This window comes from Anser cygnoides, chromosome 4, assembly GCF_040182565.1.
Source record: "Anser cygnoides isolate HZ-2024a breed goose chromosome 4, Taihu_goose_T2T_genome, whole genome shotgun sequence".
Taxonomy (NCBI): Eukaryota; Metazoa; Chordata; class Aves; order Anseriformes; family Anatidae; genus Anser; species Anser cygnoides.
This window is the reverse complement of record NC_089876.1, coordinates 27,510,932-27,535,092: the sequence shown is the minus strand read 5'-3', so window position 1 is coordinate 27,535,092 and position 24,161 is coordinate 27,510,932. Positions and strand designations below refer to the sequence as shown.

Sequence of the window (24,161 nt, the reverse complement as noted above, 5' to 3'; positions counted from 1 at the left end):
CAAATGCTGGACAAAGTCCAAGCTCTTAACCAATAGCTGAAACCAAAAATCTAAGTGACACGAACAGTTACGTATATAAACTACACAGCAATTTAAATGCATATTTTGTTACATTATAGTTCTTTAGATGCATCATATACAAAACATTTATATAAAAAAGGAAGAATGAACAGTTCTCACTTGTGGTGAAAAAAGTCAGTCATGGCATGTTCTGAAATTGAAGCATGTCTACATTATAATTCCCTGGGTTTTGTTCTACTATTACAGCAATTCAACAGAGAAACCTAACTTGCAGTTTGGCATAGTTCCCAAAGTCTTCATCAATAAAGTTATAATATACAATGCTTGCCTGAAGATTAAAAACATACCGTAATTTTTCAGTCAACATTTTGGACTACCCAGCCTCACAATAGCATATTATACAACAAATAACCGACACGCACTTGGAAAGAAACTGTCAACACACAACATTCAAAATTAAAGAAACGTTACGCTTCTTCTTTCACATCTCATTTGACTATCTGTTCAGCTAGTACTGATTCTTTAAGGATCTTCTACAATTGGTACCATTTGTCACAAAATACACAAAGATGCCATTAAATTTCTCCCAAGTCTAATGACATTCTGCGTACGTCCAACCCATGCAGAGCTGGGTTGATGACACTTCAGGACAGAGGAGTGCAGATGACAAGGCATGATGGATGGCCAACCTGATGATGAAGGGGGATGTGGGGAAGAAGTACTCTAACCATGCACAAGCACTGAAGATGAAAACACAAATAAGCATCTTCATAGGCTGAGTATTCTTACAAGCGTACTTTCTTCACTTAAAAGTTTGCACTGGTTTGCACTGCAGTTGGTGCATCTTGAACATCTAAATCTCCCTCTAACCAGTCTACAGCAGGAAAAAAAATCTCAACTTTTTTTTAGGTTGCTGGTGTATCAACTCTGAATATCCAAGCAACATCCAACAGCACAAAAACATTCCACGAGGGTTCCTTGGAAGTGTTTCAGAAACACATGATCACGCTCTATTTTCATCCCTCTGATAGTGGGACGCCAGTTTTTGGTACCTTGCCTCTAATGGAATATTTTTGTTGTAGCTCATCTAGCATGCATTTAGACTTTCATGAGGCCCTAGAAAAGAACAGGGAAGGAATTCTCAACTAAGCTACAACACAGTTTACTAACTTTTGCGTTGATTGATTTCCTTTATACCTAAAATTTTCTCAAACTACTATTACTAGATGAGATTTCTGTTAGCCCTTCCAAAGATATTCTTAAACAGCTAATTAAATCTGCGGGATCATCTTCCCCAAAAGCTCTAGCCTAGCACACTTAATTTCCTAATTAAAAATTTAAAATTTCTTGTCAGTGGAATTCTGTAAGTGGCATAGATCTCTGCTGTATCAGTGGAGAAAAAATAGAAAATAAACTGTTTAAAAATACATTTCTACATCATCTCTACGTCAGACACTCTATATCCAGCTTACCTTAAAGAGGAATAAATAAGGTGTATTCTTAATACCTCAATTAATATTATTTCTGAAGATTTTATTTGCCAGATAATCACATCTCTTAAAATAGGAAAACGATTAGATAGATTAAGGTTAGATATAGTCTAATTGTGTCACGTTTCCTGCAAGTTTTATTTTTATTATGTGGCAGTTTGCACAGCTTTGAAATATTTAAAATATCTAACAAAGACAGTACTACTATTTTTAAGACCATGTTCATGCTCAAAATGCTCACAGTCCTACACTGTCAGAAGAAAGCATTCAGCTATATCACAGGCTAAAGGCATGTGCAAATTGCAACATTACCCTTATCTTTGCAGTTATTCTCTCTGCGTTTTATTCCGTCATCTGCAAGGCCTAACCCTCCCGGTGAATGATCATTTCCCTTGTGTTCTGCTTTATTTTAGTGCACTTTCCTGCCACAGAGAGAATTCAGTCACCACAAAGCTTGATTACACTCAGTGACTGGATAACATCTAAAATAAATAGAAGCCTATCAACTCATCTGACTATTAAGAGTTACCCAGCAAAAATTTAAGCTTTGCTTGCTATGCTTTTTCTTAAACAACTCTGAGATTAAACCAGGGTATTATGCAGGCATATAGTCTTAACTCTTTACACTGACCAAAATCCTTTACAGGAACTACACAAGTACTTTAACTAATTGTGTAATGAATTTGAGACACAACTTATTACCTTCACTTTTGACATTACTAGTCTGCAAATCTGTAGGATGGCCTTGAAGTGAAAGACGAGGTTGCTGTAAACGGCTAATCATAGGCTGGGGTGACACTCTACTGTACTCTATACTTCGAGCAGGCGATCGGGAACGAGGTGAATTCCTTGGAGATTGTTTTGGTGACGGCCAGGGAGAGCTACGAGGTGATGGTGAGAACCTGTTAACAGCAGGGTGCACTGCGTGATGCATGCCATCTTCCTCATCTTCTAAACTCTGTGCATCAAGCTCCTGATCACTGAGTGTGCCTCGCCTCGTAGAATTGCAAGAAGAACCAGAACTACGCCGAGAAGCAGTTGCTGCATACTCTTGCCGGAGGCCTGGCAACAATGAGAACATTGTTTACTTTTTGTCTGCCCACAAATGGTTCAGACTAGAGACAGCACATACAGATATCTGCCCAGAGTTCAAACTTACATTCAGCCCATCTTCCCTCTTTTTATTTGAGACACAAAATTGATTCCAGATTAGCATCGAATAAAGTTATCTAATAGCCTATAATCTCTTGAAATAAGTAGGTGAGCTCATCCCCTTTCCTACTACAGCAACCATCAGTATAGTTTACTGTCTACTTGTTCATCTCCTCTCCCGGGCTGGAAACTCACAACGCAGGACACATCTTAATTTTGGTATCAGGTAACGTCCTAGAACAACTGCAATGACAGGCTTCTTGCAATGCATTAGGAAATGTAACAAAGCAGCTACATGACAAGCTGCCCCTCGAGAAAACAGAGTTCAGTTAACCAGTGGCCTCCAAAGTTGTGTGCACACAACTCAGGGGTACAGAAAACAATCCACTGTAGTAAAGGAAAAAAATCATTTTTTGTAACATTAATAAATAAAATAATATTTTAATTAGTGTTTGCATCATCTTTATCTCATCCTTTTTAATGTATATTTTTGTCTACATTTTGTAATGTACATAATATACTACTGTACGTGTATATAATTTATAAATTAATACATATACATGGGGAGTGCTCAAGAATTTTACTGATAGGGGTGTGCAATAAAAATGTTCGGAGACCACTGAGTTAGACAACCAAAATTACTATCACTTTCTACAGTTTCAGAGAAACCGAGACAACAGACAAAGGCTCAAGTGAACCTTAAAAAAAAAAAAAAGAATTGTGAAAAACGCCTCTGTATATGTCTAGCCATATTGACATTTTGGCGATTTAAATCACAGAGTAAGGACTGATGTCAACAACATTGGATTACATCGGGAAGACTTATCTCCTGAGGAGAATGGTGACAGTAGTCTAACAACCATTCTTTTACCCTATACTATACGCTACAAATTCAATTCATACTCTCTCCAGTCTTTATTTTGTCCGCAGTTTCTAAAGAACATTTCTGCACAGAAACTTCCTTTGCTTAACCTGGAGACAGAATTCTTTAGCCAGCCTTCTCAGGAGAACCACATTTGTACATCCCTAGTAGAGTCTTAATCTCTTTCTCATTCCTGCTAAGTAAGTCCTACTGCAGTTATTCAATTAAAAAAAATATATCAAACGCCCCACTTGGTTTTCAGGATGCAAAACACTTACTTTCTTCCTGCATTCGTGCTAAAATTTGCACATCTGTAACATCATTTAGCTTGTAATTAGATCCAATAGAGTCCTCATCCATCTCTGATGCACTTAATTCACTGTCCAAAGAGGACTGTGGACTTAGTGGAGGATTCCTATCTGCTGAGCTTTTAAGGTGACCTATAGAAAGGAAATAGAGTAACAGATTTATTTAAAAAAAAAAGGCAAAAAAAAAGCAAGCTGCATATCCTGTTAAAAGAACCGACAACCTGAGAACAGATTATGACTAACACATTGAGGCTAACAGACCGTTTGAAATACTTGACTGCAAATCTAGGCTGAAAATATAATTTACACAGACAGAATGAGTAATTTTATATAAAATCATTGTAATGATGACAGAAGAAATTAATGACATATAATCTGGTCCATCTGTACCAAGTTTTTTAACTGCTGTGGAGTTTTTGTACAGCTTTTGCAGAAAGAGCAACTGCATACATGTTTCATTTATGCTCTAAGTCTTGTCTCTGCACACTACAGCGTAAGACGTAAGTTTGACTATTTGTATATCTTTCTTGAACAGTGAGGAATTGCTGACCCAATGAATATTGATTGTTTTGAATGCTTAAAATATAGTTTATCCAAAAATACTACTTGTTATAAGCACACACCTTTGCTAAACTGTAACATACTGGAAAAACTCTTTCCCATTTGCTGCCTTCTGATTGACAACCCATTTCCGGTTACATTCTCTCTCTGTCGTGAAGGCAAACACAGCACAAAATGCAGACCCGAGCTACACAGATTAAAATAAAACTCGGGTAATGATGCTGCTGAGTATATTGTAGTGCAGGCTTCTCTTTTTAAGTCCACAGTGAGCTACGAGTAGCGGGACTGTTAATGTAATGTTTTTTTGTTTTCCCTGCAAAGTAACGTGACTTAAAGTAAATATAAGCCAATATCCTGACTTTACTGTAGAGATATGTTCCAGGCATCGATTTTTCTACTGCAAAGAAAGAGCCTATAGTGCAGAATAAAGGCAGAAAACATTGCCAGAAGCTACTGTTTATTGTGATGCCTGCGAAGCTTCAAGGAAGGTCTTTAACTGAAATATATGCTTCTTTCTTAGATTACATTGTTCACATCTCAGAGGTACTGATGGATACATTGCATACCAAATATTTTAGTGAGTAAGTAATACCACAATCGCAGAGACTACAACCACAAACATGCGACATTTAAACGTGTACTATGCAACTTATATCTCCCTCATCTGCAGGGCCAATTCTAGAAGCTCCTCAAAAGTGTGCTGGGACTCCACAGAAGCAACAGCAAGAGTTTTGGCCTATTGCTAATACGCATCCAAACATTTAAAACATATCTCATACCAAAAGGTCCACAAAAATGCCTTTCCTAAAAGGTTTAAATACTGCATGATGCAAACTTCCTACAGAAAACTGACAGGTTTTTGGTGTCTTCCAAAAGTTCTGTGCAAATGCAATATATTTGAGCGCATATTTTTGAAAGGAAGGGACCTCCCCTCCGCACAGACACACACGCACTTACCTGAGGTGCCAGGAGGTATGAACTGTTTTACTAAAGCAGATTTCACTGGTGTTGAGGAGGGAGAGTTGAAACCACTGCTGTAGGGGCTACTAGTATTTGGGCTATAGGAGCTTGCGTAACTGACCGCACTGAAAGGGGTACTGTACAAATTCTGTCTCTTCAAAGCTGTATAAAAGAGGAAGAAAGTGACAAATTGTAAGAAGGGAACCATCAAAACATTAGTATAATACTACGTGATATCTTCAGCATGATTTAATTGCTATACAATCCAAGCAGTGCACTTCTGTCATCAGGGAGTTTTTCCAACTGATTTCTGAGTCTCCTAAGTACAACTGTATTGTCTTTTCTTTTTGTCTTTTTTTTTTATATTGTAATTTATTTATTTGTCTTTTCAAATACTTTCCTAGTAGAAATCAAATCTAGAATTGCTACACATGCTCTCTTCCGTTCAACATTCTCAGCCTAGGGAAGGAGGAGGGAAGTGACTCAAAAGACTAAGCTAAGCTATCTTAGTGTACAGCCTATGCAATTACATGCAAACCAGCGCACACCATCAAGTATCAAGGGCTACAAAAAACATCCACTTTGTATTTAGTGATAAAGAGGCATCCCTGGATGTGAGAGTATACAAAACACATCTGCCTTGATTACAGTCTGAATAAATATTTGATGCAACCCTGTGTACCAGTCTACCTTGGAAAATGAAAAAAATGATGCTACAAGAACAGCAAGTGCCCACTGAAGAAAAAGAAGTCCTTAGCTTATAAAAATACTGACAGACTGCTCTTGGCTACTGCTAAGGAGCCTACTGCATCACTGCAGCCATCCAAATATGATTTCCACATATAAAGCCAAATAATAAAATGAAACTTCTGAGGCAGTTACCTTTGATTTTTACTGTTTTTAAGTATCAGTCAACCCAAACAATCTTGCTCTCATTCTCCCTAGGTTTCATCCCAGCCTTTGTACAAGAACTGTAGCTACTCTCTGGGAGAGTATTAATATATATAGACAAAACTAAACCAGCCAGCATTCAGAGAGTATCTCCTGCAGTGGTCTTTTAGGGTGAAAGAACAATTAAGTTGTACATAAACTATATGGGAATGCTGGTAGTTCATGTCTAGTTCTCCAGAATTCAGAGACCTGTCCAGACCACACAGTATTTCAACAGCAACCCCAAGACTGGTGCCACAGAACCAGCAATACCACCTATGAACTTCCCCAAAGCAAGTACCAAAAGGATTAAAAAAAAAAAAAGGTTAAGCATAGCGAATGCGTTTGTATCTCTGGATACCAGGAACCTGCTGGGCACTCTAAAGCAGAAAACATGGTCAAATTAGTGTTGCAGTAAGATCTGTAAGTGCTGTTTGAATCTACCACTTCAAAAGGTTTCTCTGAAAGTCACCAGGACAATACAAGCCACACGGTGGTTATTCTTGTCTACTATTCTTCAGTTTATTGAAGAATGTAACTAAAGGAATCAATCAGGAGAGTATCACTTGTTCAGTTCACAAAGTATTTTTCAAGTACAGGAGGATCACACATCTCTGTGTTGCCACATCTTTTACCAGGTTAGACCAAACAGCCACTGCTTCAAACGCAACAATCCACACTAACGCTTCTTGTAAGATCCACTTTTTATTTTGGTTGTTTTTATCGACTATTTAACACTTCAGCCAAGTGAAGTTCTTAAAAGTATGCCAAAAAGTTGGCTACCTTGACATGACATTCGTTGAGGCAGAAGTCATAATCACAGCTTCTACAGTTTTGCATCAGGTGTGGTAAATATCAAAAATCTCTTATCAAAATAGAGTACTTAATGGCTCTTTCAAACAGACTGTAGCATTATTCCCTTCTATCCAGTTCTAATGCTTTGGGATTTTTCTATCCATGAACATAAACCCTATATGCAACGTAAGAGCTAAAATGGAATACTTTCCTCTACTACTGATCTTAAATATCAGTGCTAAAGTGTTTTCAGATGAATTTTAACTACTTGGAAAAAAAATCCATGATGATCTCTGTTTCCATAGTCGCCAGGTTACAGTGTATGATTTGTATAGCCACTTAAATGAGTGTTTTGCTCAGAAAGTTAGTTTTTATTTTAACATGACAGAAAATGGAACTTCAGTGGGGGAAGTGGGAACCAAAGGAAATTTGGTCAGTTTTGGTAAAGTCAGTTTCTTCAGTGCTGTAAGAATTTTATGCCAAGCTGATAACTGAATTGTACTTGAACAAAGAAGCAAGTACGTCACAAAATACTGAACTGAAAGCTAGAGATCAAAATTTTACGATGTATAAATCTAGATTAGATTAAGTTGTAGCTCACCTAGCTCATAGAACCTAAACTTCGTAAGAATTTTGAAACTATGCATATATACTATAAAATGACAAGAGGCCTCGCAGATGTGTGGCAATACACTCAGGCAGGTTCTAGGGGAAAAAAAAATAAATCAGAAATTGAGCCCTTCCAAAGAAAAGTGTGACATTTCTGTAACTGAAAAAGGGTTTCAACTAGTGCAGTAACAACTAGGCTACTGATAGCAGCATATTTAAAACAAATGTATTCCATTCTGCTATGTCAGACATCTTGACATTTATTTGTTTATTAAAAAATTTTATTTGGTGTAAGATCTTTATTTATTTGGACATTATAAAAAGCCAAATAGACTACAGCTGCATGAAACGCTGCCTTCAGAGGCAAAGTCTGCTTCAGCATCTCCTCCCGCTCCACTCTGTGCATGGTCACCACCTCCTCAGCTGTTCAATATAAGCCGTGGATAGCAGAAGGCAGCAGAGGCAGAAAAGGCAGAAATTGAAGTTGATTTTACAGCAGATTCCTTAAACTGCACCTTCTGTAAAGAGCCTCTCTGGTATTTAAACCAGTAAATATTAGTATTATTTTTAGAGTGCAAAAAAACAGATGGAAGTTTTATATTCTACTTTTTAGATCTTTCACTCTAAGTCTTACAGGGAATGTGCTAATTTCATGAATTACGGAATCCAATGAATTTTAGCCAGTATTCTTAAGGTACCTCCAGTTTATTTTGAGAATATCAGAAAGGAAACCTGGTTTTATTACAAAGCTCAATTAAAAGGGCAGGTAATTACAAGCAGGCTGTATTCTGTTTGACTCTGATGAGAACTCCTCTGACAGCAAGTGCTTTTAGCATTCATGTAGGAACCCCAAAGTACCTATTCCAATTGAATCTTTGTTCTCACACCATGAAGAATAATTTCCCATCTCTTGCTGAAAAGGATGGTTTAAAAAACCCTAAAATATAAATATGCACAACAGTTCTTTATTTTGTATTTACTAAACAGACTTTCAAAATGTTAAACAAATTTGGAAACAATTGAATTACTGCTTAACCTTTAAAACAGGCTCTTTATACATATCCACAATGACAAAATATTTATCACATGCAGATTTCTTCAGATGAAAGAAAGCATTCTTCCATTACATATAGAAAAGTACTCCCTGGTACACCATGAAATTTTTGTGGTACAGCATTTTTCATCCTAGGCAAGTACAGACTTCTACCTCCCTCAGCACTATGTTTTTCCCCAGGAAAAAAAAAAAAGAGCTCTATCCAAACCATTTTTCTGGTACAGAATTCCAACAGGGATTTCTCTAATTTAGGAAGGCAGTAGTTTTACAGCTCAAAATATGGTCTTGCTTAGGATTGTCAGACAACATTACTAAGATCAATTTTAACATGAAAGTGATTTTATATTAAATGAAACATTATGTTAGAAAAGATTACACATTAGCCTTCAAAACACCACATGATCAGCGTTTTTACATTATTGCATATTTTCTTTCATAACATTCACAAACAGCATGCAGCACCTAGTTTATTTCAGTCAACAGCTGGTTAAATTGATCTTGAATCTCTCTTTCGCTCTGGAAGAGAGGAACAAAAAAATTTGTGTGCAGAAAACTGATGCTTAGGTAAGTTCAGAAGACCTACTTTATGAATCAAGACCAACTTTTCCAAATGACAGAGATCTGAAACGTGTTTGTTATGATTAAGTGACAAATTTATTCTAGTAGTCACTCTGGTAATTCAAAACAATCATTAGGGAATTCCATCACTGAGACCAAGGTTAGGTAAATAATAGTTGGTTTTGAACAAGCTCGGTGCTTAACTAAAAAAAAAAATCAAACACTCAGCATGGAAAACATTTAAGTTTCTACACACACAGACGCACAGTTCTACAGGCTGTAGTGATCATGCATTTGATTTCAAGTATTTAAATAAAAAAATTACTGTTGTCTCGGGAAAAATTGCAACATGGCCAAAGTTACTCTTTTCTAGTTCTATACAACTGTGTCTTGTGGCATCTCTTCCAAAAGTTCTTCCTCCTGGGTGTAGTATTTCTGTGCTCCTACAGTTGCTTTCTTCATGTGCTTACTTGTAAAACCCAACACCATTTTAGATCACCATGTGGTGGAAATGCTGGTTTCCAGCCAACATGAAATGTACTCCTGCACTTTTGACCAGGGACTTGAGGCATGGCTACGAGAAGTCTTTGCACCAGAATATGCCTTAAGGTTCACTCTAGTCTGGACACTCTTCCAACACCAGTCACAGGACTCTCTGCAACTGTAAACTTGAACTCAGGAGCAAAAAGGCATTGTGCATCCTGAGTTCTCAGTAACTGCTCACAGGATCATGGAGCTGAAAGCCCCTCTTCCCTTCTTTTATCACCACACAACGGAAAAAGATTGTAAGAACAAAGAAAAGTTGGAATACAAGAGCACATTTGAGACTGAGAAACAGCAAAAAGATTACATTACAAAGATATAATAGGAGCTGACAAAGCTAAAATCATCAAGGCAAAAGAAACATCTACAAGGATTCAGGAGAGAAAGTAACAGTAGTATGAAAAGCATTATCAATGGAAACTGGAACTGAAATTTCTTAACCTATTACTAGCTACTGTTTCAGTTAAGTGACGGGTCCACAAGGGACAAATGCGACGTGAAATACAAAGCCCAGCATATTCTGGAAATCCTGCTGTAGAATCACACAAGGAGGCACTACTTGTCTTTTCCAGCGGAGCTTCCTGCTACCCTACTGCTGCAAGTGGTCTGGCTGTTCTGAAGAACAATTTTTTCTGTAACAAGTTCACTTTTCCATGCAATCTTCTCCAACTAGCAGTATTACGGCCCGTCTCTTCTACCAGTAATATTTTTCCTTAATTAGTACTATAGGCGATCTGCTGTATTCTTGCAAGTGTCCCTGCCAGAAGCAGATTCTCAAGGATATGGAAAAAAAGCGAAGTTGCCTAGACTCGGTTTGAACGACCAAACTTTTAAGTCTGTCCATTTCATATGGTAGTGTCCTGCCACTCTGCTTCTACCGTGAGTGAACTTTTAAAGATATTCTAGGGGTTACAGAATTTGTGGTACTTCTGGAATATTTATACTCACCTCTGAAAAAAGGACAAAATTATTCATGTTTAACCTAACTACTATATGGTCCTAAATACTTAGTTAAGTCACACCATAAATTCTTCAGGCTCCCAAATTTGCATAATTTTTCATAAATCCCCATGCCCTGGGCACTTTTCATTGTTTAGAATTTCAGTCTATACCTGTAGGAAGCTTGTTAACTGTTCAGGAAAACTTTTAATAGACATTTGTCAAGGCTGCTTACACAAAGCACAAGAAATACAGAAAGAAAAAAGGTGACTCATATTGAAGGCGCTTTCACCATTTTACTCACTAGTTTTACAAAAATGAGAACTGGATTTTCATGTTATCTACCAGCAATGTTTTCAAGTTTTATTAAGAACAATCTTTGTACAAATCAGAATAAAGACTGAATTGCTCCAGAGAAGAATCCAAAGAGGGGGAAAAAAGTTCCAGTCAAACTCAGCAAAGTTCATGTATAACTATATGAAGGGTGGTTGGGAACACTTCTGGAACTAAGTTTTCAGATATTCTAAGCCCAAGTCCAATCATTCTGTTAATTCCTGCAGATAATTAAAAAAAAATGTTGTCGCATAACACCAAAAAGAAGATGGACATATGGGGCAAGAATAGATATTCATAGTAAGACAGAAAGGAATATCTCAGCATAACGTTTTTTTTTTTTTCTCCAGTAAAAATAGGCTCAAACAAAAGCTAAAATAAAGCAATTTTTGGAAAAGACTGAGAGGTTAAAACAAATGTAGAACATTCACTGGGAAAAGCATTGCTGGTAAGTTATCAAGAAAATTAACAAAGAAATCAGATGAACAGAAAATCCTAATCAGACCTTCAGCATTTTGCTGCTAATTTGACATCAGAAAGGCTGAGAATGAAAGGATGAAGACAGTAGGCTTTCTTCCTCAAGGGCCAGGCACTCAGTCCTTTCCCAGATTCAAATATAACCAACTATGCTGTGTCAAGAAAGAATCAAACTCTGAATTTCTTCATATAATGGTGACATCATCTTAAATTACTTGGGATGGGAAGAAAATGAATCAATATTACCTCCCCCAAAGTATTCAAGAAATTCAGCCTCAATTTTCTTAGATGGAATAAAGCAGCTCATCTAGCAAAAAACTAATCTCTGTGGTAACGTACTGACATCGCACAACAATTATGCTAGTTTAATACAAGCCTTCTACTTTAAAGCAAGATCTCCAAGGTAAGGACATCGGCCAAAAGTTTTCAGAAAGAAACACATTTTTACTACGCAGGTGAAGTAACTCTGTAATCCTGACTCCTGGCTAATGCTTCCTTTCATTTTAGTCAGTGCAGAAAATCAGGAGAATGGATTACTGTTTGCAGACCACGACAACTTTAGACAGAAGTAACTGCTGCGTCTCATCCTTTCCTCTCACAGCTATTATTGGCTGATGCTGATCCCTCTAAACTATCTTCAGAACAAATATGCACAGCCCAGTGGAGTTAGTATGAAGGAACTCACCTGACATCGTCTGTTCCAGCCTGTGGATCAGTGACTTTTTAGCACTTTCAATGTCAGGACTTGGGTAATCCAACACCTGCCTGCACCAAACTAACGGACTAACAGATTTTTGCACTGGAGTCAGTCTCTTCTTTGGGGACGTATATAGCCTGAAAAGAAGAAATAAAAATTATGAAGACCAAATGGGCATTAAAAAGGGCATGTAAGAAAATACTGCACAGTATGCTATTTCCATTCTTGTACTCTACCTACAGTACAATCCCAAAATATAATGAAAGCACAAGCTTTAGTTTAAAATTAACGATTTTGGATACACAGTAATACTAATAACACATGGCTATCCAAAGACTTCTGTCAAGAGCTGATGCCTACATTGCTACTCTGTGAAAAACTGATTGATATGCCAGAAACAAACATCTTTCCTTTTCAAACACAGATATATGGACAATTTCACTCTGTCGCTTAAACACACAACTGAGGATTGATCTTATTGATTTAAGTAATATTCACCTTAAAGAAGGAAATGAAGCACTACCCAGTATGCAACCGTAGTTTTCCTAAATGCAAAGATGTTGGCAAGTGACAAGCACCTTAACAGCCAAGCAACAGTGCTGAAGTACACAGGACATCTCCTATTTCAGTATCCTCGAATGATACGCATTTTCTTTCTACTTATAACTTGTACCGTAGCACCTGATTCTTTAATTTTCATTTGAACACAGAACAAAGAGACTATCTTTGTCCTAAGGGGTGGACAGTCAAGCATTAAAAACAAGGAACAACAGATAATGCATGTAGGAGAGTAAAGGGAAACAATGAGACCATATTGTTCTGGAGGACATGCTGAGGCCTTTGCCCATCTGCAGCCCCATTCATCTATTTTAACTTCAGCATTCCACGATGGAAGAAATAAATACTCCATTTGAAAGCCTCTAAACATGTAGCTGAAAACTCACCCTCCCTCAACAAACAATTTAAAGGCAAAGTCAAATCCAATCAGACACTCACAAGACAGATATTTAAGCCTTATCTTTGGACTAAAAGCAAACTTGGACATTTGCTTCAGCAAAAGACAACAGTGATCTGCAAGATCTGCAGCTCTACCTAGAGCTTTTGCATGTGCAGAAATGGTTAAATGAGCGTTTCTTCTAGGAGTATCCAATGACAGACTTCGTATCCCAAGTGAATATGGTTGTATGCTTCACACTGTGGCTTAGGAGCATTTGACAGCCTAGTCAGCATGCTTCTACACAAAACTTCCTGTTCCCTTTATGCCAATGACAGCAGCAACACAGACGTTATTCTCCACTGGTCTATTAAGAGATTATTAACTGACCCTTCTTCTGTAGTTCTTGGTTTGTTTTTATAAACAGCTTGAAAGGATTTTATTTTTAATTACTGTTATTAAGGTTGCTTCTTACAAGAGCTTCCCAAAAAGCATATTTAAAAATCACCAGGAACATCTTACCCAAAACACCGATCACTTTGTCCAGAGCATACTCTAATACATTCTTCCCCCAAACACCACAACTAAAAGGCTACGTCTGCAAATGCAGAACGGAGGATTATGACTACTTATCAGGTTTTCACATGAAACCAAAGCAGCTTGTAACAACGCAAACAAAAAAACAAAACAAATGCTGCCCATGCAGCTTAATGCCCTGCATGACACTGGGCGGAGGGTACCACCGATTTTGTATAGATCCTTGTAAGCACTGCCCATAAGGAAAGCTAGGAGCCCGTCACATATTTATATCAAATATCCCTGGAAAGGACAGGAGCTTCTTGATTTTCACAGTCCTATGGCAACAATTACACAAATTGCTGTACTTTATGCAGTGATCTACATGCAGTTAAAGACAACATTTAACACTTACTAGCTCTCTAAAGCTTTGTATGTACTTTTACTGTCTTTCCTGCACTCTTGTCTGTCCTAAGACAGGGTTACACAGTACAGGGAAGCGTCAAAGGCAACAAAGCCAACTCGTGTGCTGTGCGGAGAGGACTCCCGGCTCCCTGGATAGCTGGCATGCCATGCTGTGTTTGAGAAGTTCCAGGCACATTTGAAGTGTTTACAGTAATACCCAGTGCAACGGGCAAGAAATTAAAATACGCATCCCCTTTTTAAAGATGCACACAACGGTTATCCTGAACGAACCTACAAGACTGATCAAAATGGCACCTGATATTTTAAACTCCACCACATTATTTTCTGCAATTTGCAGCTGTTGCATTTGTTTCACAAATAGTTTATCTACTGAAACAATTCGGGCTTACACAGCTCCTACTTTCCCACTCCCCTTCAGACCAAACACATACTGCAGACTCTCCCACCTCTTTCCAGCCAGTCGCTTTTTGCCTTTGAACATTTTTGTTTCACCCTACAGATCAAGAAAGGCAGAACTTGAGAATATTTCATGCTACCCCACTACCTCATGATAAGCACGTGTGCATCAATGCAGTAACACAATGACTCTTTCAAGACTGTTTCTTTTACATTGTGCAATTATCAATTCTCATTATTACAAAGCAGCAATCGTTATTCTGCATCTGAGAAAGAACAGCCAATCTTAAGTTTTGAAACTGACACAGTTCTACTCACTTTGCCTAATTTTAATCAAGACAATTAAGATCAAGGGCAAGGAGAAGGACTGGAGTCACGCTTCTACTCTCTGTTCCCAATAGCAGAAAGGAAAAAAGAACAGAAAGGATACTGCAGAATTAAAATAAGCATGTAGAAATTCCCTCATAAAGCTAACCAATCATCTCTGTCAAACTACCGCTTGACTCAAAGGCTGCAGGCCCCCTCTAGCTGAAGAGCTTCCCAGAAAAGACTTGTTCCCATTTGTACCTGTTCATGTGTTCAACAGCACCATGACTGCTGATTGGCAGCACGGCAACTCTAAGGCTGAAGATCATCAGTAGCTTCATACATCTTTAAACACCACTAAATCACCTTCTAAAAACAGGAAATGGAAAGCGATTGAGGAAGCTGACAGCTTACGGTTACCACCCATATTTCAAATGTTAGTACACCAGAAAAATTGCACTGTGATCCACAAGAGAGTAGGGACACGACCAGAGTTTAGTGCCACAAGACCAAGTAAAAGAAAACAGTACACAGAAAGAAGCTCAGGGGCTTTCACCTGATTTGAAAAGGTATTAAGAAGCCCAGGCACTACGACTGTGCTGCACACTGTACCATTTCCTTCCTTCAGCAGTAACACTAGTCACTATGTCACAGCAGCACCCATCTGAAATTTTAAGTAGTCAGGGACTCTACAGATTAATCTTAGGAAGACACAGCACAAAAATGGAAAAGCTTTTGCAGAAAGACAACTGTCACTACACGCTCGTATGATAATGCCAGCCTAACACGGCAAGCCACAGCATGCTGCACTGGGACACAGCTGAGCTGGAAGAAGCTCTGAAGAAAGAGGACAGGACACTGAGACAGGAACGGATTAGTTCCATAATCATTACCTCACCTGATGAGCACCTTCCATCGTACTGCGTTACAATACAAGCAGCTAGTTGCCACAGGCACGAAGCCAGAAGCCAAGCTTCTAACCAGGAAGAAAGGAGGAGTCTTTCTGAACCAAAACCCTTCTGCTGCTCGAGTGCAGGAGAAAAACACGCAGATGAATGTGAAATCGCAGATCAGATTAGATGGAAGACGGCAAGCTGAAGGACCTGGAGTTAAAGCTTGTTTATTTTGGTCACATTAGCTTTAAGCAAAAAGTCACATATGATAGAGACAAGGAAACATCAGCGGACAAAACACATCACAGACAAAAGTGGGATGAAGAAAGCAACTTGAAGAGAAGACCCAAAGGAAAAATGGATATCTAAGGACAGATCAGTAAGACACTCCCCTAGAAGAGAGGGGAAAAAACACAAGGTAAAGCTACTAAAAGTAAATAAAGCAACAGACAGGAATATAGGACAGCCTTGGAAACTTGGAAATCCAGTTTTGGACACAACAGTATCAACCTAAACTTTTAGATGAAACTAAAACTCTTGGAGATACTATTTGGAGCACTTTGAGATAAATTTTAAGGTGAATTTTGAATAAACAGCTACAGGTAAAAAACTGAAGAGACCCTCTGGTTTTAAAGAAGAAAAACACTATTTAGCATCCCTGAACATACTTGGCCCACAGACTTCCTTTTGCCTCCTCCTGCACCCCTGTCAAGTACTGGATGTCTCTCAAAAACAAGATGAATACTACAAAAATGCTTTGACAGCCTTTATACCAGTAGAGAGTTAAAGAATCTGGACTTTCTAATCGGACAGGTCTCATTAAATCCTCCTATTATAATTGCACTTCTAACTACATGGTGTTATTTTCAAGTAGAAGTGGAAAGTTTCAGGGCTTGCAAAGCACACCTGGGAGCAAAACTACCACAACAATTAAAGACCAGTTAGTTTCTGGAAATTATAGCCCTTGTTCATTTCCTCATCTCAAAGGAATATGTTACTGTCTGAGAGAGATACTGTAAAAAAAGGACGAGGCCTTCAAGAGCTTGGAAGACTCCTGTAACACCATGATGCAGCTTTCCTGGAACTGTCACACAAACTCTGTACAGACTTTGGGAAGGTTTTCACAAGGAATTTGTTAGAGCACGCATACTCTAATATGGTATTGTTGTTACTTACAGGGAAAGAAGTTGAGAAGTTTCGTGTCCTGTTAAACATGTTCCAAAATAAGCCTGTTTAATTACTAGGCTCAAGAGCTCTACCAACACCTATAAGAAGGCAGAAATGCGGACCATGCCTAAACAAGACATGATTATGAGGCACATTTTAGCAATATTTTTAAGACAATAAAGGAAATCTGTACCAAAGCTTTCATGATATACAAATATCAACCGTATTTAAAAGCCATAAATATCACACAAAGTCAGAAATGGAAAGACATTATTCCTTGGGATTCTTTCAGCAGTCCTCAAACATCTATTTCACAACAAAATGGATATCTCAAGGACATTAGTCTTTGATGTTACCAGTTGTTACACTTAATTAGCTGATAATTTCTGTAATCCTTACTCATCTCACATGCTTCTTGTCACGTTGTGTTCCTAGCTTGAGGAGCCTTTATCTGAATTTGGTTAAAAAAAAAAAACACCACAGACTTCAAATCAGATTCATACTTAGTCTGCCAGAAAATGAAAAGCATTGCTTTCTCTTTTACTTAAATCACCAGGCTGGAATTGATCCGAACCCGTTCGGTTTCCAAGAGGCCCAAGCCACATTGACACAGAGCAGTTTTAGCAGCCCAACAGGAAATTCTGCAATGCATTTCCAGCAGCGGGATGTCACCCAGGTGCAGCTCTAGCCTAAAACACCCAACATTTTGCTAGTTTACCATGGCATACTTTAGAGTCCCAAAACATAAAGCCAGTGCTCACTGAACATTAAGCAATGAGATGAAAGACGATCACTGCGAATCATTACAGATGAGAATTGTATTTTTATCCTCTCTCAAAACAGCAACATAGCCAGCTAATTGGAACGGATGACAAGAACAGAAGTGTAAACTATTAAAAATAGGTATCGCTTTTACAGAAATAGCTGCTGAATGACAGCGCATGGAATAGTAAGAGTACTTGCTTTCTATTTTAAACAGGCTACCCAACCAATATAAGGCCTTCAGAAACACTGAAAATATTAATTTGAAATATTAACGTGAACAACAAATTCCAGTAATTTAACTTTAAACATCCAGCAAATGCCTTCTGTCTAGAAATAAAGTCGGCCAGCCATGGGCTACTCCTGCCCTACCAGGGAGGCTTGAAACTGAAGTGAAACGTGACATGAAAACACCGGTCAGCACAGGCTGGCTTTTATAGCAGCATCATTCAAAGAGGATGCAACTGCTCCGAAGTTTGCTGGGCAGCACATGTAAAGCAGATACACAGCAACCTCTACACTCTGCTATGCACACGCTGCATACAAGTTTGGGAAAAAAAAAAAAATCACCACAGGTTTTGCTCTCCCTTTTAAAAGAAAGTTTCTCTGAAAGTGACTGTGCAACAAGTTACCCCAAAGCCAGTTACAGCGTGGATCCACGGTACGTTAACTACGCTACGGTAATTGTCCACGTGTGCACACTTATCCTGCAATAAACTGGAGACAGCTCACTTTTAAGCAGCAGCACAGCAGGCCACCCTGCGTACTGTTAGCGAGTCATCTCCAGTGCACTACATGCTCACGCCCAACCTCGTCACGCCAGCACGCCAGGCAGCTGTGTACTGCCTCCTGCCTCTCTGAAGACTTCTCCACTCCGGTCCCCCTTCCTGCCCTCCTGTCTTTTTAATCGGTTTACAGAAAGACCTGATCACACTGAAATCTGAAAAAAAAAAAAAAAATCAATCCAGACTGGCTCAAGAACAGCTAAACAGGCACACTTATACAAATGCATCGCCAAAGTTAGTGTTAACTTCTTGATAAAGTCATTAGTAAGCCTAAAACAAACTCTCGGCAGGACTAGGTAAAGTTCAGTACACTGGGCATGTGTGCATGGGGCTATTTGCAACGTCAGGACCATATTAGGAATAAAGTCTGAGCCCCTTAACTCGGATTTGGAAGCACTAATCTAGTGTGAGCATTACATGTAAAATAACACAGTTTTAGCAGTGAAGAAAGGTATTTCTTCTGCCACAATGAGGCCACAGACCGCTTCATAATGAGGTCTGTGAATACACAGACTGAAAAAATGCCCACATTACACAAAGCTGAGAGAACCAGTACCCTTCATCATCTATGATCTCCCACAGCAACATCCTCCTGAAGTCAGCAGCCAAGACAAATCTAGGCTTCTCTGTGCAGACGAATCAACAGCTGAACCAACTTTTAATGCTCAAGCTGTGATTTAAATTTAGTTTGTTTCCATCTGAGGTTTCCTCAATTGGTAAGTGGATTGTACCTCTACAGAGGTATAATCCTACAGTTCAAATGGGATTTTGGGATAAGCAGGAGTGATCCAAATCCACTTGAATCACGAAGAGTTCACACAAGGATTAATTTTAGTTGAGTACATTCACTCTTTTCACAGTTGATTCAACTGCTTGTTGAGTGGCCTTGCGTAAGCAAGGCCTTAAGAGTAGGATCTTTACAAAAGTCTAAGAGAAATCCACTTACATCATCCCTCCTATTTTCAGAGTTGTTTCTTTTTGGCTGATCCACTAGTGCTCTCAAAATTTCCAGCTTCATTTAGAGCAATAACCTCTGTTTACCAAATGCACAAAGATCTGGTTTGATTTTTTTTAAATTGGCGTTCCTGCCTATGGCAGAGGGGGGTGGAACTAGAAGATCTTTTGAGGTCCCTTCCAACCCAAGCCATTCTATGACTCTGTGAAGATAAAGTCATCCTACCTTCATAAGAAAAAAATGTCTTAAGACTACTTAGTGCCTCAACAGTTGAATTAAATGGTCTTCAGAAATTGCAGGAGTTTGATTTCCACTTAAAATAAATAATTTGGAAAAAAAAATTCACTTGCCAACTTTTCAATCTAACCAAACCACATCTATCATTAAGTGCATAGTAAATTACAGCATGAAAGGACAAAGGTTTTTTTTTAATTACATATTGATATTTCTTGACATGTGCTACAACAAGTAAATGTTTAAAACTACTCATTTCAAGTTCTTTTATCTCTCAGTCACTGTCCTACATCTAACACAGAACTTTAGTGTTATAGTCACTATAATATTAGGAAAGGAGCAAAGACTTGCAGCAAACTGCACTTCAGTTCTGTTGTCTTTTGAGGACTGGAATTTGCATAGAAACACAACTGAAGCCACAATAACAGGCAGCGTAAGTGCCAAACACCTGACACCAGCAAGCGCGGTGCTGAGTGAACTCTGCCGCCTGCCCACGAGCGCCCAGAGCTGCGTAAACAAAGCCACACTGCATTTATGTCATCACTGTCACCGTATGCTGTTGTGACATTAACTTTCACTGAAGAGATGTATTATGGTTCCCACGATTTAGGATTAGAATAAAAATAATAACAGCTATTGTCACTAGAAAACATGACACTCACAAATTTTTCCATCCTGCTCCAAACTTACCGTACAAATTCAGAATATTTTATTTCCCTAACGTGCTATAAACCAGTAGATTACAAGGCATAAGTTGGGAAATAAGAGTAGCTGTTCTGCACGGACTCGTCATCTGGAAGATGATGCCTTGTTTTATTTTAGTAGGCTTGTGTTGGATCAGAATAAATTTATGCTCTCATACTTCTCTAGTGGATCAGGCTAGATGTCAGGCTAATAGCTTAATAACTTATCTGAGGAAATATACACACTGTATTCTCCCTGAGCAACGAAACACTGCCCACGCATGAAATCATTTAAGTGTTTTTAATAGCGTTAATTACTCTGATTTTCTTTTTTTTAACAAAAGTCTGTTTGTAAGGGTGTTAGTTCTAGAAAAAGACCTTTGCAGCTGAACTTTATAACCATCTCTGAGCCAAGTCGGACTGCTTTTGTTACTCTTTTCTTCGCAGTACACATTTGCCCTGCATTTCCCTGTTGACACCATGCTCCTCCCCACTGCTTCTCCCAGAGCTCTTATGTTGCTCCTCAACTAGTGTCATGGGAAACTTCAGAAAGACAGCTGGAGAACAGCATGACGTTAAGAGAAAGGAAACCTTCTTGATTCACAGTAGAAGCTCATCAAACTGTCACAAAGAGAAGGTGAGCAAACACCCGCTGGTGTTTCCGCTGGAGCAGCAGGGTAAGCAGTCCATTTAAAAAAAAAAAAAAAAAGAGGGATTGCCTAAAGTAAACTGTGGTGTTATAAAGCTAGCAATAAGTGAAACCATGCAAGCCAACACATTTCTGAGATGAAGGAGCACGTCACGTTTGCTGCCTTTATAGCGAGAAGAAATCCCGGCTTTCAACCTGCCTGATGCGTTTCAGGAAGTAGCACAGCACCGTGGCTCACCCTGCGCCACCCCAAAAATCCTTCCACAGGTCCCTCAACACCTCCCCGCCTTCCCAAGCTGTGCCGCCCCATCCCACCGCCTCCGCGGCCCGAGCGGAGCCGGCTCTCGGCATACCCCCCCCGCGGCCCAACAAACAAAAGCTGCGGGGCCTCGGCGAGGAGGAGTACCGCCATGTGCAGCCCCCGGACCCTCAGAGCCACGAGCCCTTCGCCAAGCCCCGCAGGGCGAGGCCGCCTCCCCGCACAAAGCCTGGAGCCGGGGCCCCCCGGAGCCGCCTTCCTCACCAGCCGGTCTCGTCCTCCTCGCAGCCGGCCAGGCGCTCCAGCTCGTCGGGCCGCAGCAGCGCCGCGTCGTCCAGCAGGCCGTCGCCTTCCCCGCCGGGCTCCTCGGGGGGCGGCCGCCGCCCCGCGGCCCTGGGGCCGGGGCCGGGGCTGAGGCAGCGGCCGTCGGCCGGCGGGGAGGAGGCGGCGGTGGAGGCGAGGAGGGGGGACCCCGGCGAGGCCCCGCTGCCGGCCGGGGGCCGCTTGGGGCTGGCGGGGCCGGCGGGCAGGGCGGCGTGGCGGCTGCGGAGCTGCTCGTTCTGCTTCTCCAGCTTCTTCACCAGCTCCTGCAGCTTCCGCACCTCCGCGTCCGCGTTCACGCCCGGGACCGCGTCCTCCATGGCGGCTGAGGGGAGGGGGCTCCTCCGCCCCGTCTACATGGCCGGGCGGCCCGCGGCTGAGGGAGGCGAGGAGGGCGGAGCGGGGCGGGCGCTGCCGCCTCCTCCTCAGCGGCGCCGGCGGGCGGCGGCGGAGAGGGCGGAGGGCTCGCGTCCGGCCGCCGCCGCCGCCATCTTGTCGCCTCCCTCCGGGCCGCCCCGCCGCGTGACGTCAGGGCGCTCAGACGGAAAGCGCCGCCGCCCGCCCGGCCGAGCTCGCTTCGCCCTCAGTTGGGGGTGCGGCGGTTGGGGTGAGGGGATGGGGGCGTGCTGCTCGCTGCGGGGAGGGCCTCGCCCTAGCGCCCCGAAGATTTGGGGGTGTGGGCTGCTAGGTATAAGTGCAGCAGGTTGGCGTGTGGAGAGCAGGATGGGGTCGCTTTGCTGCTTTATGCAGCGCTCCCCAGTTAAAAATTCTTACCTCTTTCTGCACACCCTTGTTTGAGAGGTGTGCTGAGGTAGTTATCTGCCGTCACAGTCAGACTCTTCCAGAATCCAGGCCTTTAATCCATAAATACTATTTATGTAATAGTTTCACCTGAACGAGTATCACCTGGTGTTTAACTGCATCAAAGTACTTCTCGGCTGGGATATTTTAATAAAGCAGTTTCTAAAGTTAATAAAGCAGTTAATAAAGTTACTATCAGGGAAATCAGCTTTCGTTATTTGCTGGCAAAGCAAACTTTTTGTCAGAAGAAAACTACTACAGGTCTGCCTAATTGTCAAAAGTATAAAAGTATTAAAACAGTTTTGGCCCATAAAACAAGTAAGTCCCAAGGCCTTTGGGACTCTGCTAGGTATCATCACTTTGCTCATCGATGCTATGTTAATAACCATTAATTGCTCTCCAATTAATTGGAGATTGCTCTGTAAACAAGTTTGTAAATCCAGTTCATTCTCTGTATCACTTGGTACCAAGTGCCTTAATGAAATCCAGATATGTTCCATCAGAACAGTTAATTTTATTAACAGAACTTGCAGTCCTCCAAACGGCAAGAAAAGCAATAAAGTTTTTAATAATCAGGACATTTGGTGGCTCTGTGACACTTCTGGTGACACTGCTGACAGTTCAATGGTTGGTGGGTGTAAAAGCAGTCTTAACTTATATTGAGAAGTTTATTTTAACTCAGAGTATTTATACAATGATCATACAGTGTAGCTTCCTTATTCTTTAACTATCCTCAGACCAGATGTTGGCCACCTGCATAAATCATGCTTTTATAAGAGAGTAGGAAAGTTTGGTCCTCTCTGTCCTGCAGCTACTGGGATCAGGATGGGGCTGATGGCTGGGGACAGGAGGGGAACAAAGTGAGTGAGGCCTGAAGAAGGGCTGTGCTGGAGGAATGAGGCATACAGCGCGGAGAAGAACTGGGACCAGAGAGAGCCCTGGGCTCCTGGGGGTGCTGAGTCAAACTGCAGCTGTTTGTTGTGATTTTGTCATCACAGGGCATCGGTCATCACAATGCGATGTAATGCCACAGCTCCAGGAGCGCTCTGAGGGCTGCCGACATCCTGCCTGTCCTCTGCTTCAGTCTTCCTCCTGTCTTTCCCCAGTCCCTTTTGTGGTCTGTCTGTCCCCGCGGTTCCCTACCCCAAATTTCTGTCCCCTGCTGACACCGTTGCTTTGCTGCCAGCAGCGCTCGCAGTTATTTCTCCTGACAAGATACACGCTGCAAAGATGTGTGGGCAGTGGGGAGGAAAGTGAGAAAAAAAAAGTTTGAATACTGCTGAATCATCTGCTATTTTTCCAAAGCATAAAGGCAATTGAGATGAACAAGGGGAGTCACTGGTTAATAGGCACCATAGTCTGGACTTGAAGAGCAAGGACCATAATCTTGTTTTCTCATTCACTCTCATGCATAGGGTGCCCTTCTCACATTTTGGGAGCTCAGGGGAAAGAAGGCTTGGACCAGAAGCCTCCCATTAAATATCAGGCCAATAATGGGCTTCCATAAGCAGCTCACTCTACGAATTTCAAGCTTGCGCTGGCCAGATGTGAGACCACACCCAAGCAGAGACCCCTGTCTATTTATACAGAAATAGCTTTAATTGATACGAATGCCACAAAAATGAAATGTTTCCACTGTCAGAAGGGCAAGAGAAATTCCTCTGCAAGTGAAATTAGACCTGTTGCAGACATTTTTTTTCTTTTCTTTTCTTTTTTTTTTTTTTCTTCTGAGCAGCTGCAGTTTGTGTCTATGCTGTCTTCTTTGTGCAGAGAGAGGGAAGGGGA

At 40.6% G+C, this 24,161-nt stretch overlaps 1 protein-coding gene across 3 annotated transcripts in view; it reads right to left on the bottom strand.

Moving 5' to 3' along the window:
* The window catches only part of SLAIN2 (SLAIN motif family member 2), a 35,986-nt gene extending 13,908 nt beyond the window's left edge, over positions 1–22,078 (bottom strand). The window contains exons 1-5 of one of the 3 annotated variants that reach the window (XM_048072891.2): positions 21,519–22,078; positions 12,278–12,426; positions 5,352–5,516; positions 3,804–3,965; positions 2,214–2,573 (exon numbers count right to left, since the gene is read on the bottom strand). In XM_048072891.2, coding sequence (XP_047928848.2) covers positions 2,214–2,573; positions 3,804–3,965; positions 5,352–5,516; positions 12,278–12,426; positions 21,519–21,895 — 1,213 coding nt within the window. In that variant the 5' untranslated portion in view covers positions 21,896–22,078. The remainder of the gene's footprint in view (positions 1–2,213; positions 2,574–3,803; positions 3,966–5,351; positions 5,517–12,277; positions 12,427–21,518) is intronic. The other 2 variants (XM_013172814.3, XM_048072890.2) reach the window with 2 other exon arrangements.
* Between the last annotated feature and the right edge of the window lie 2,083 nt (positions 22,079–24,161).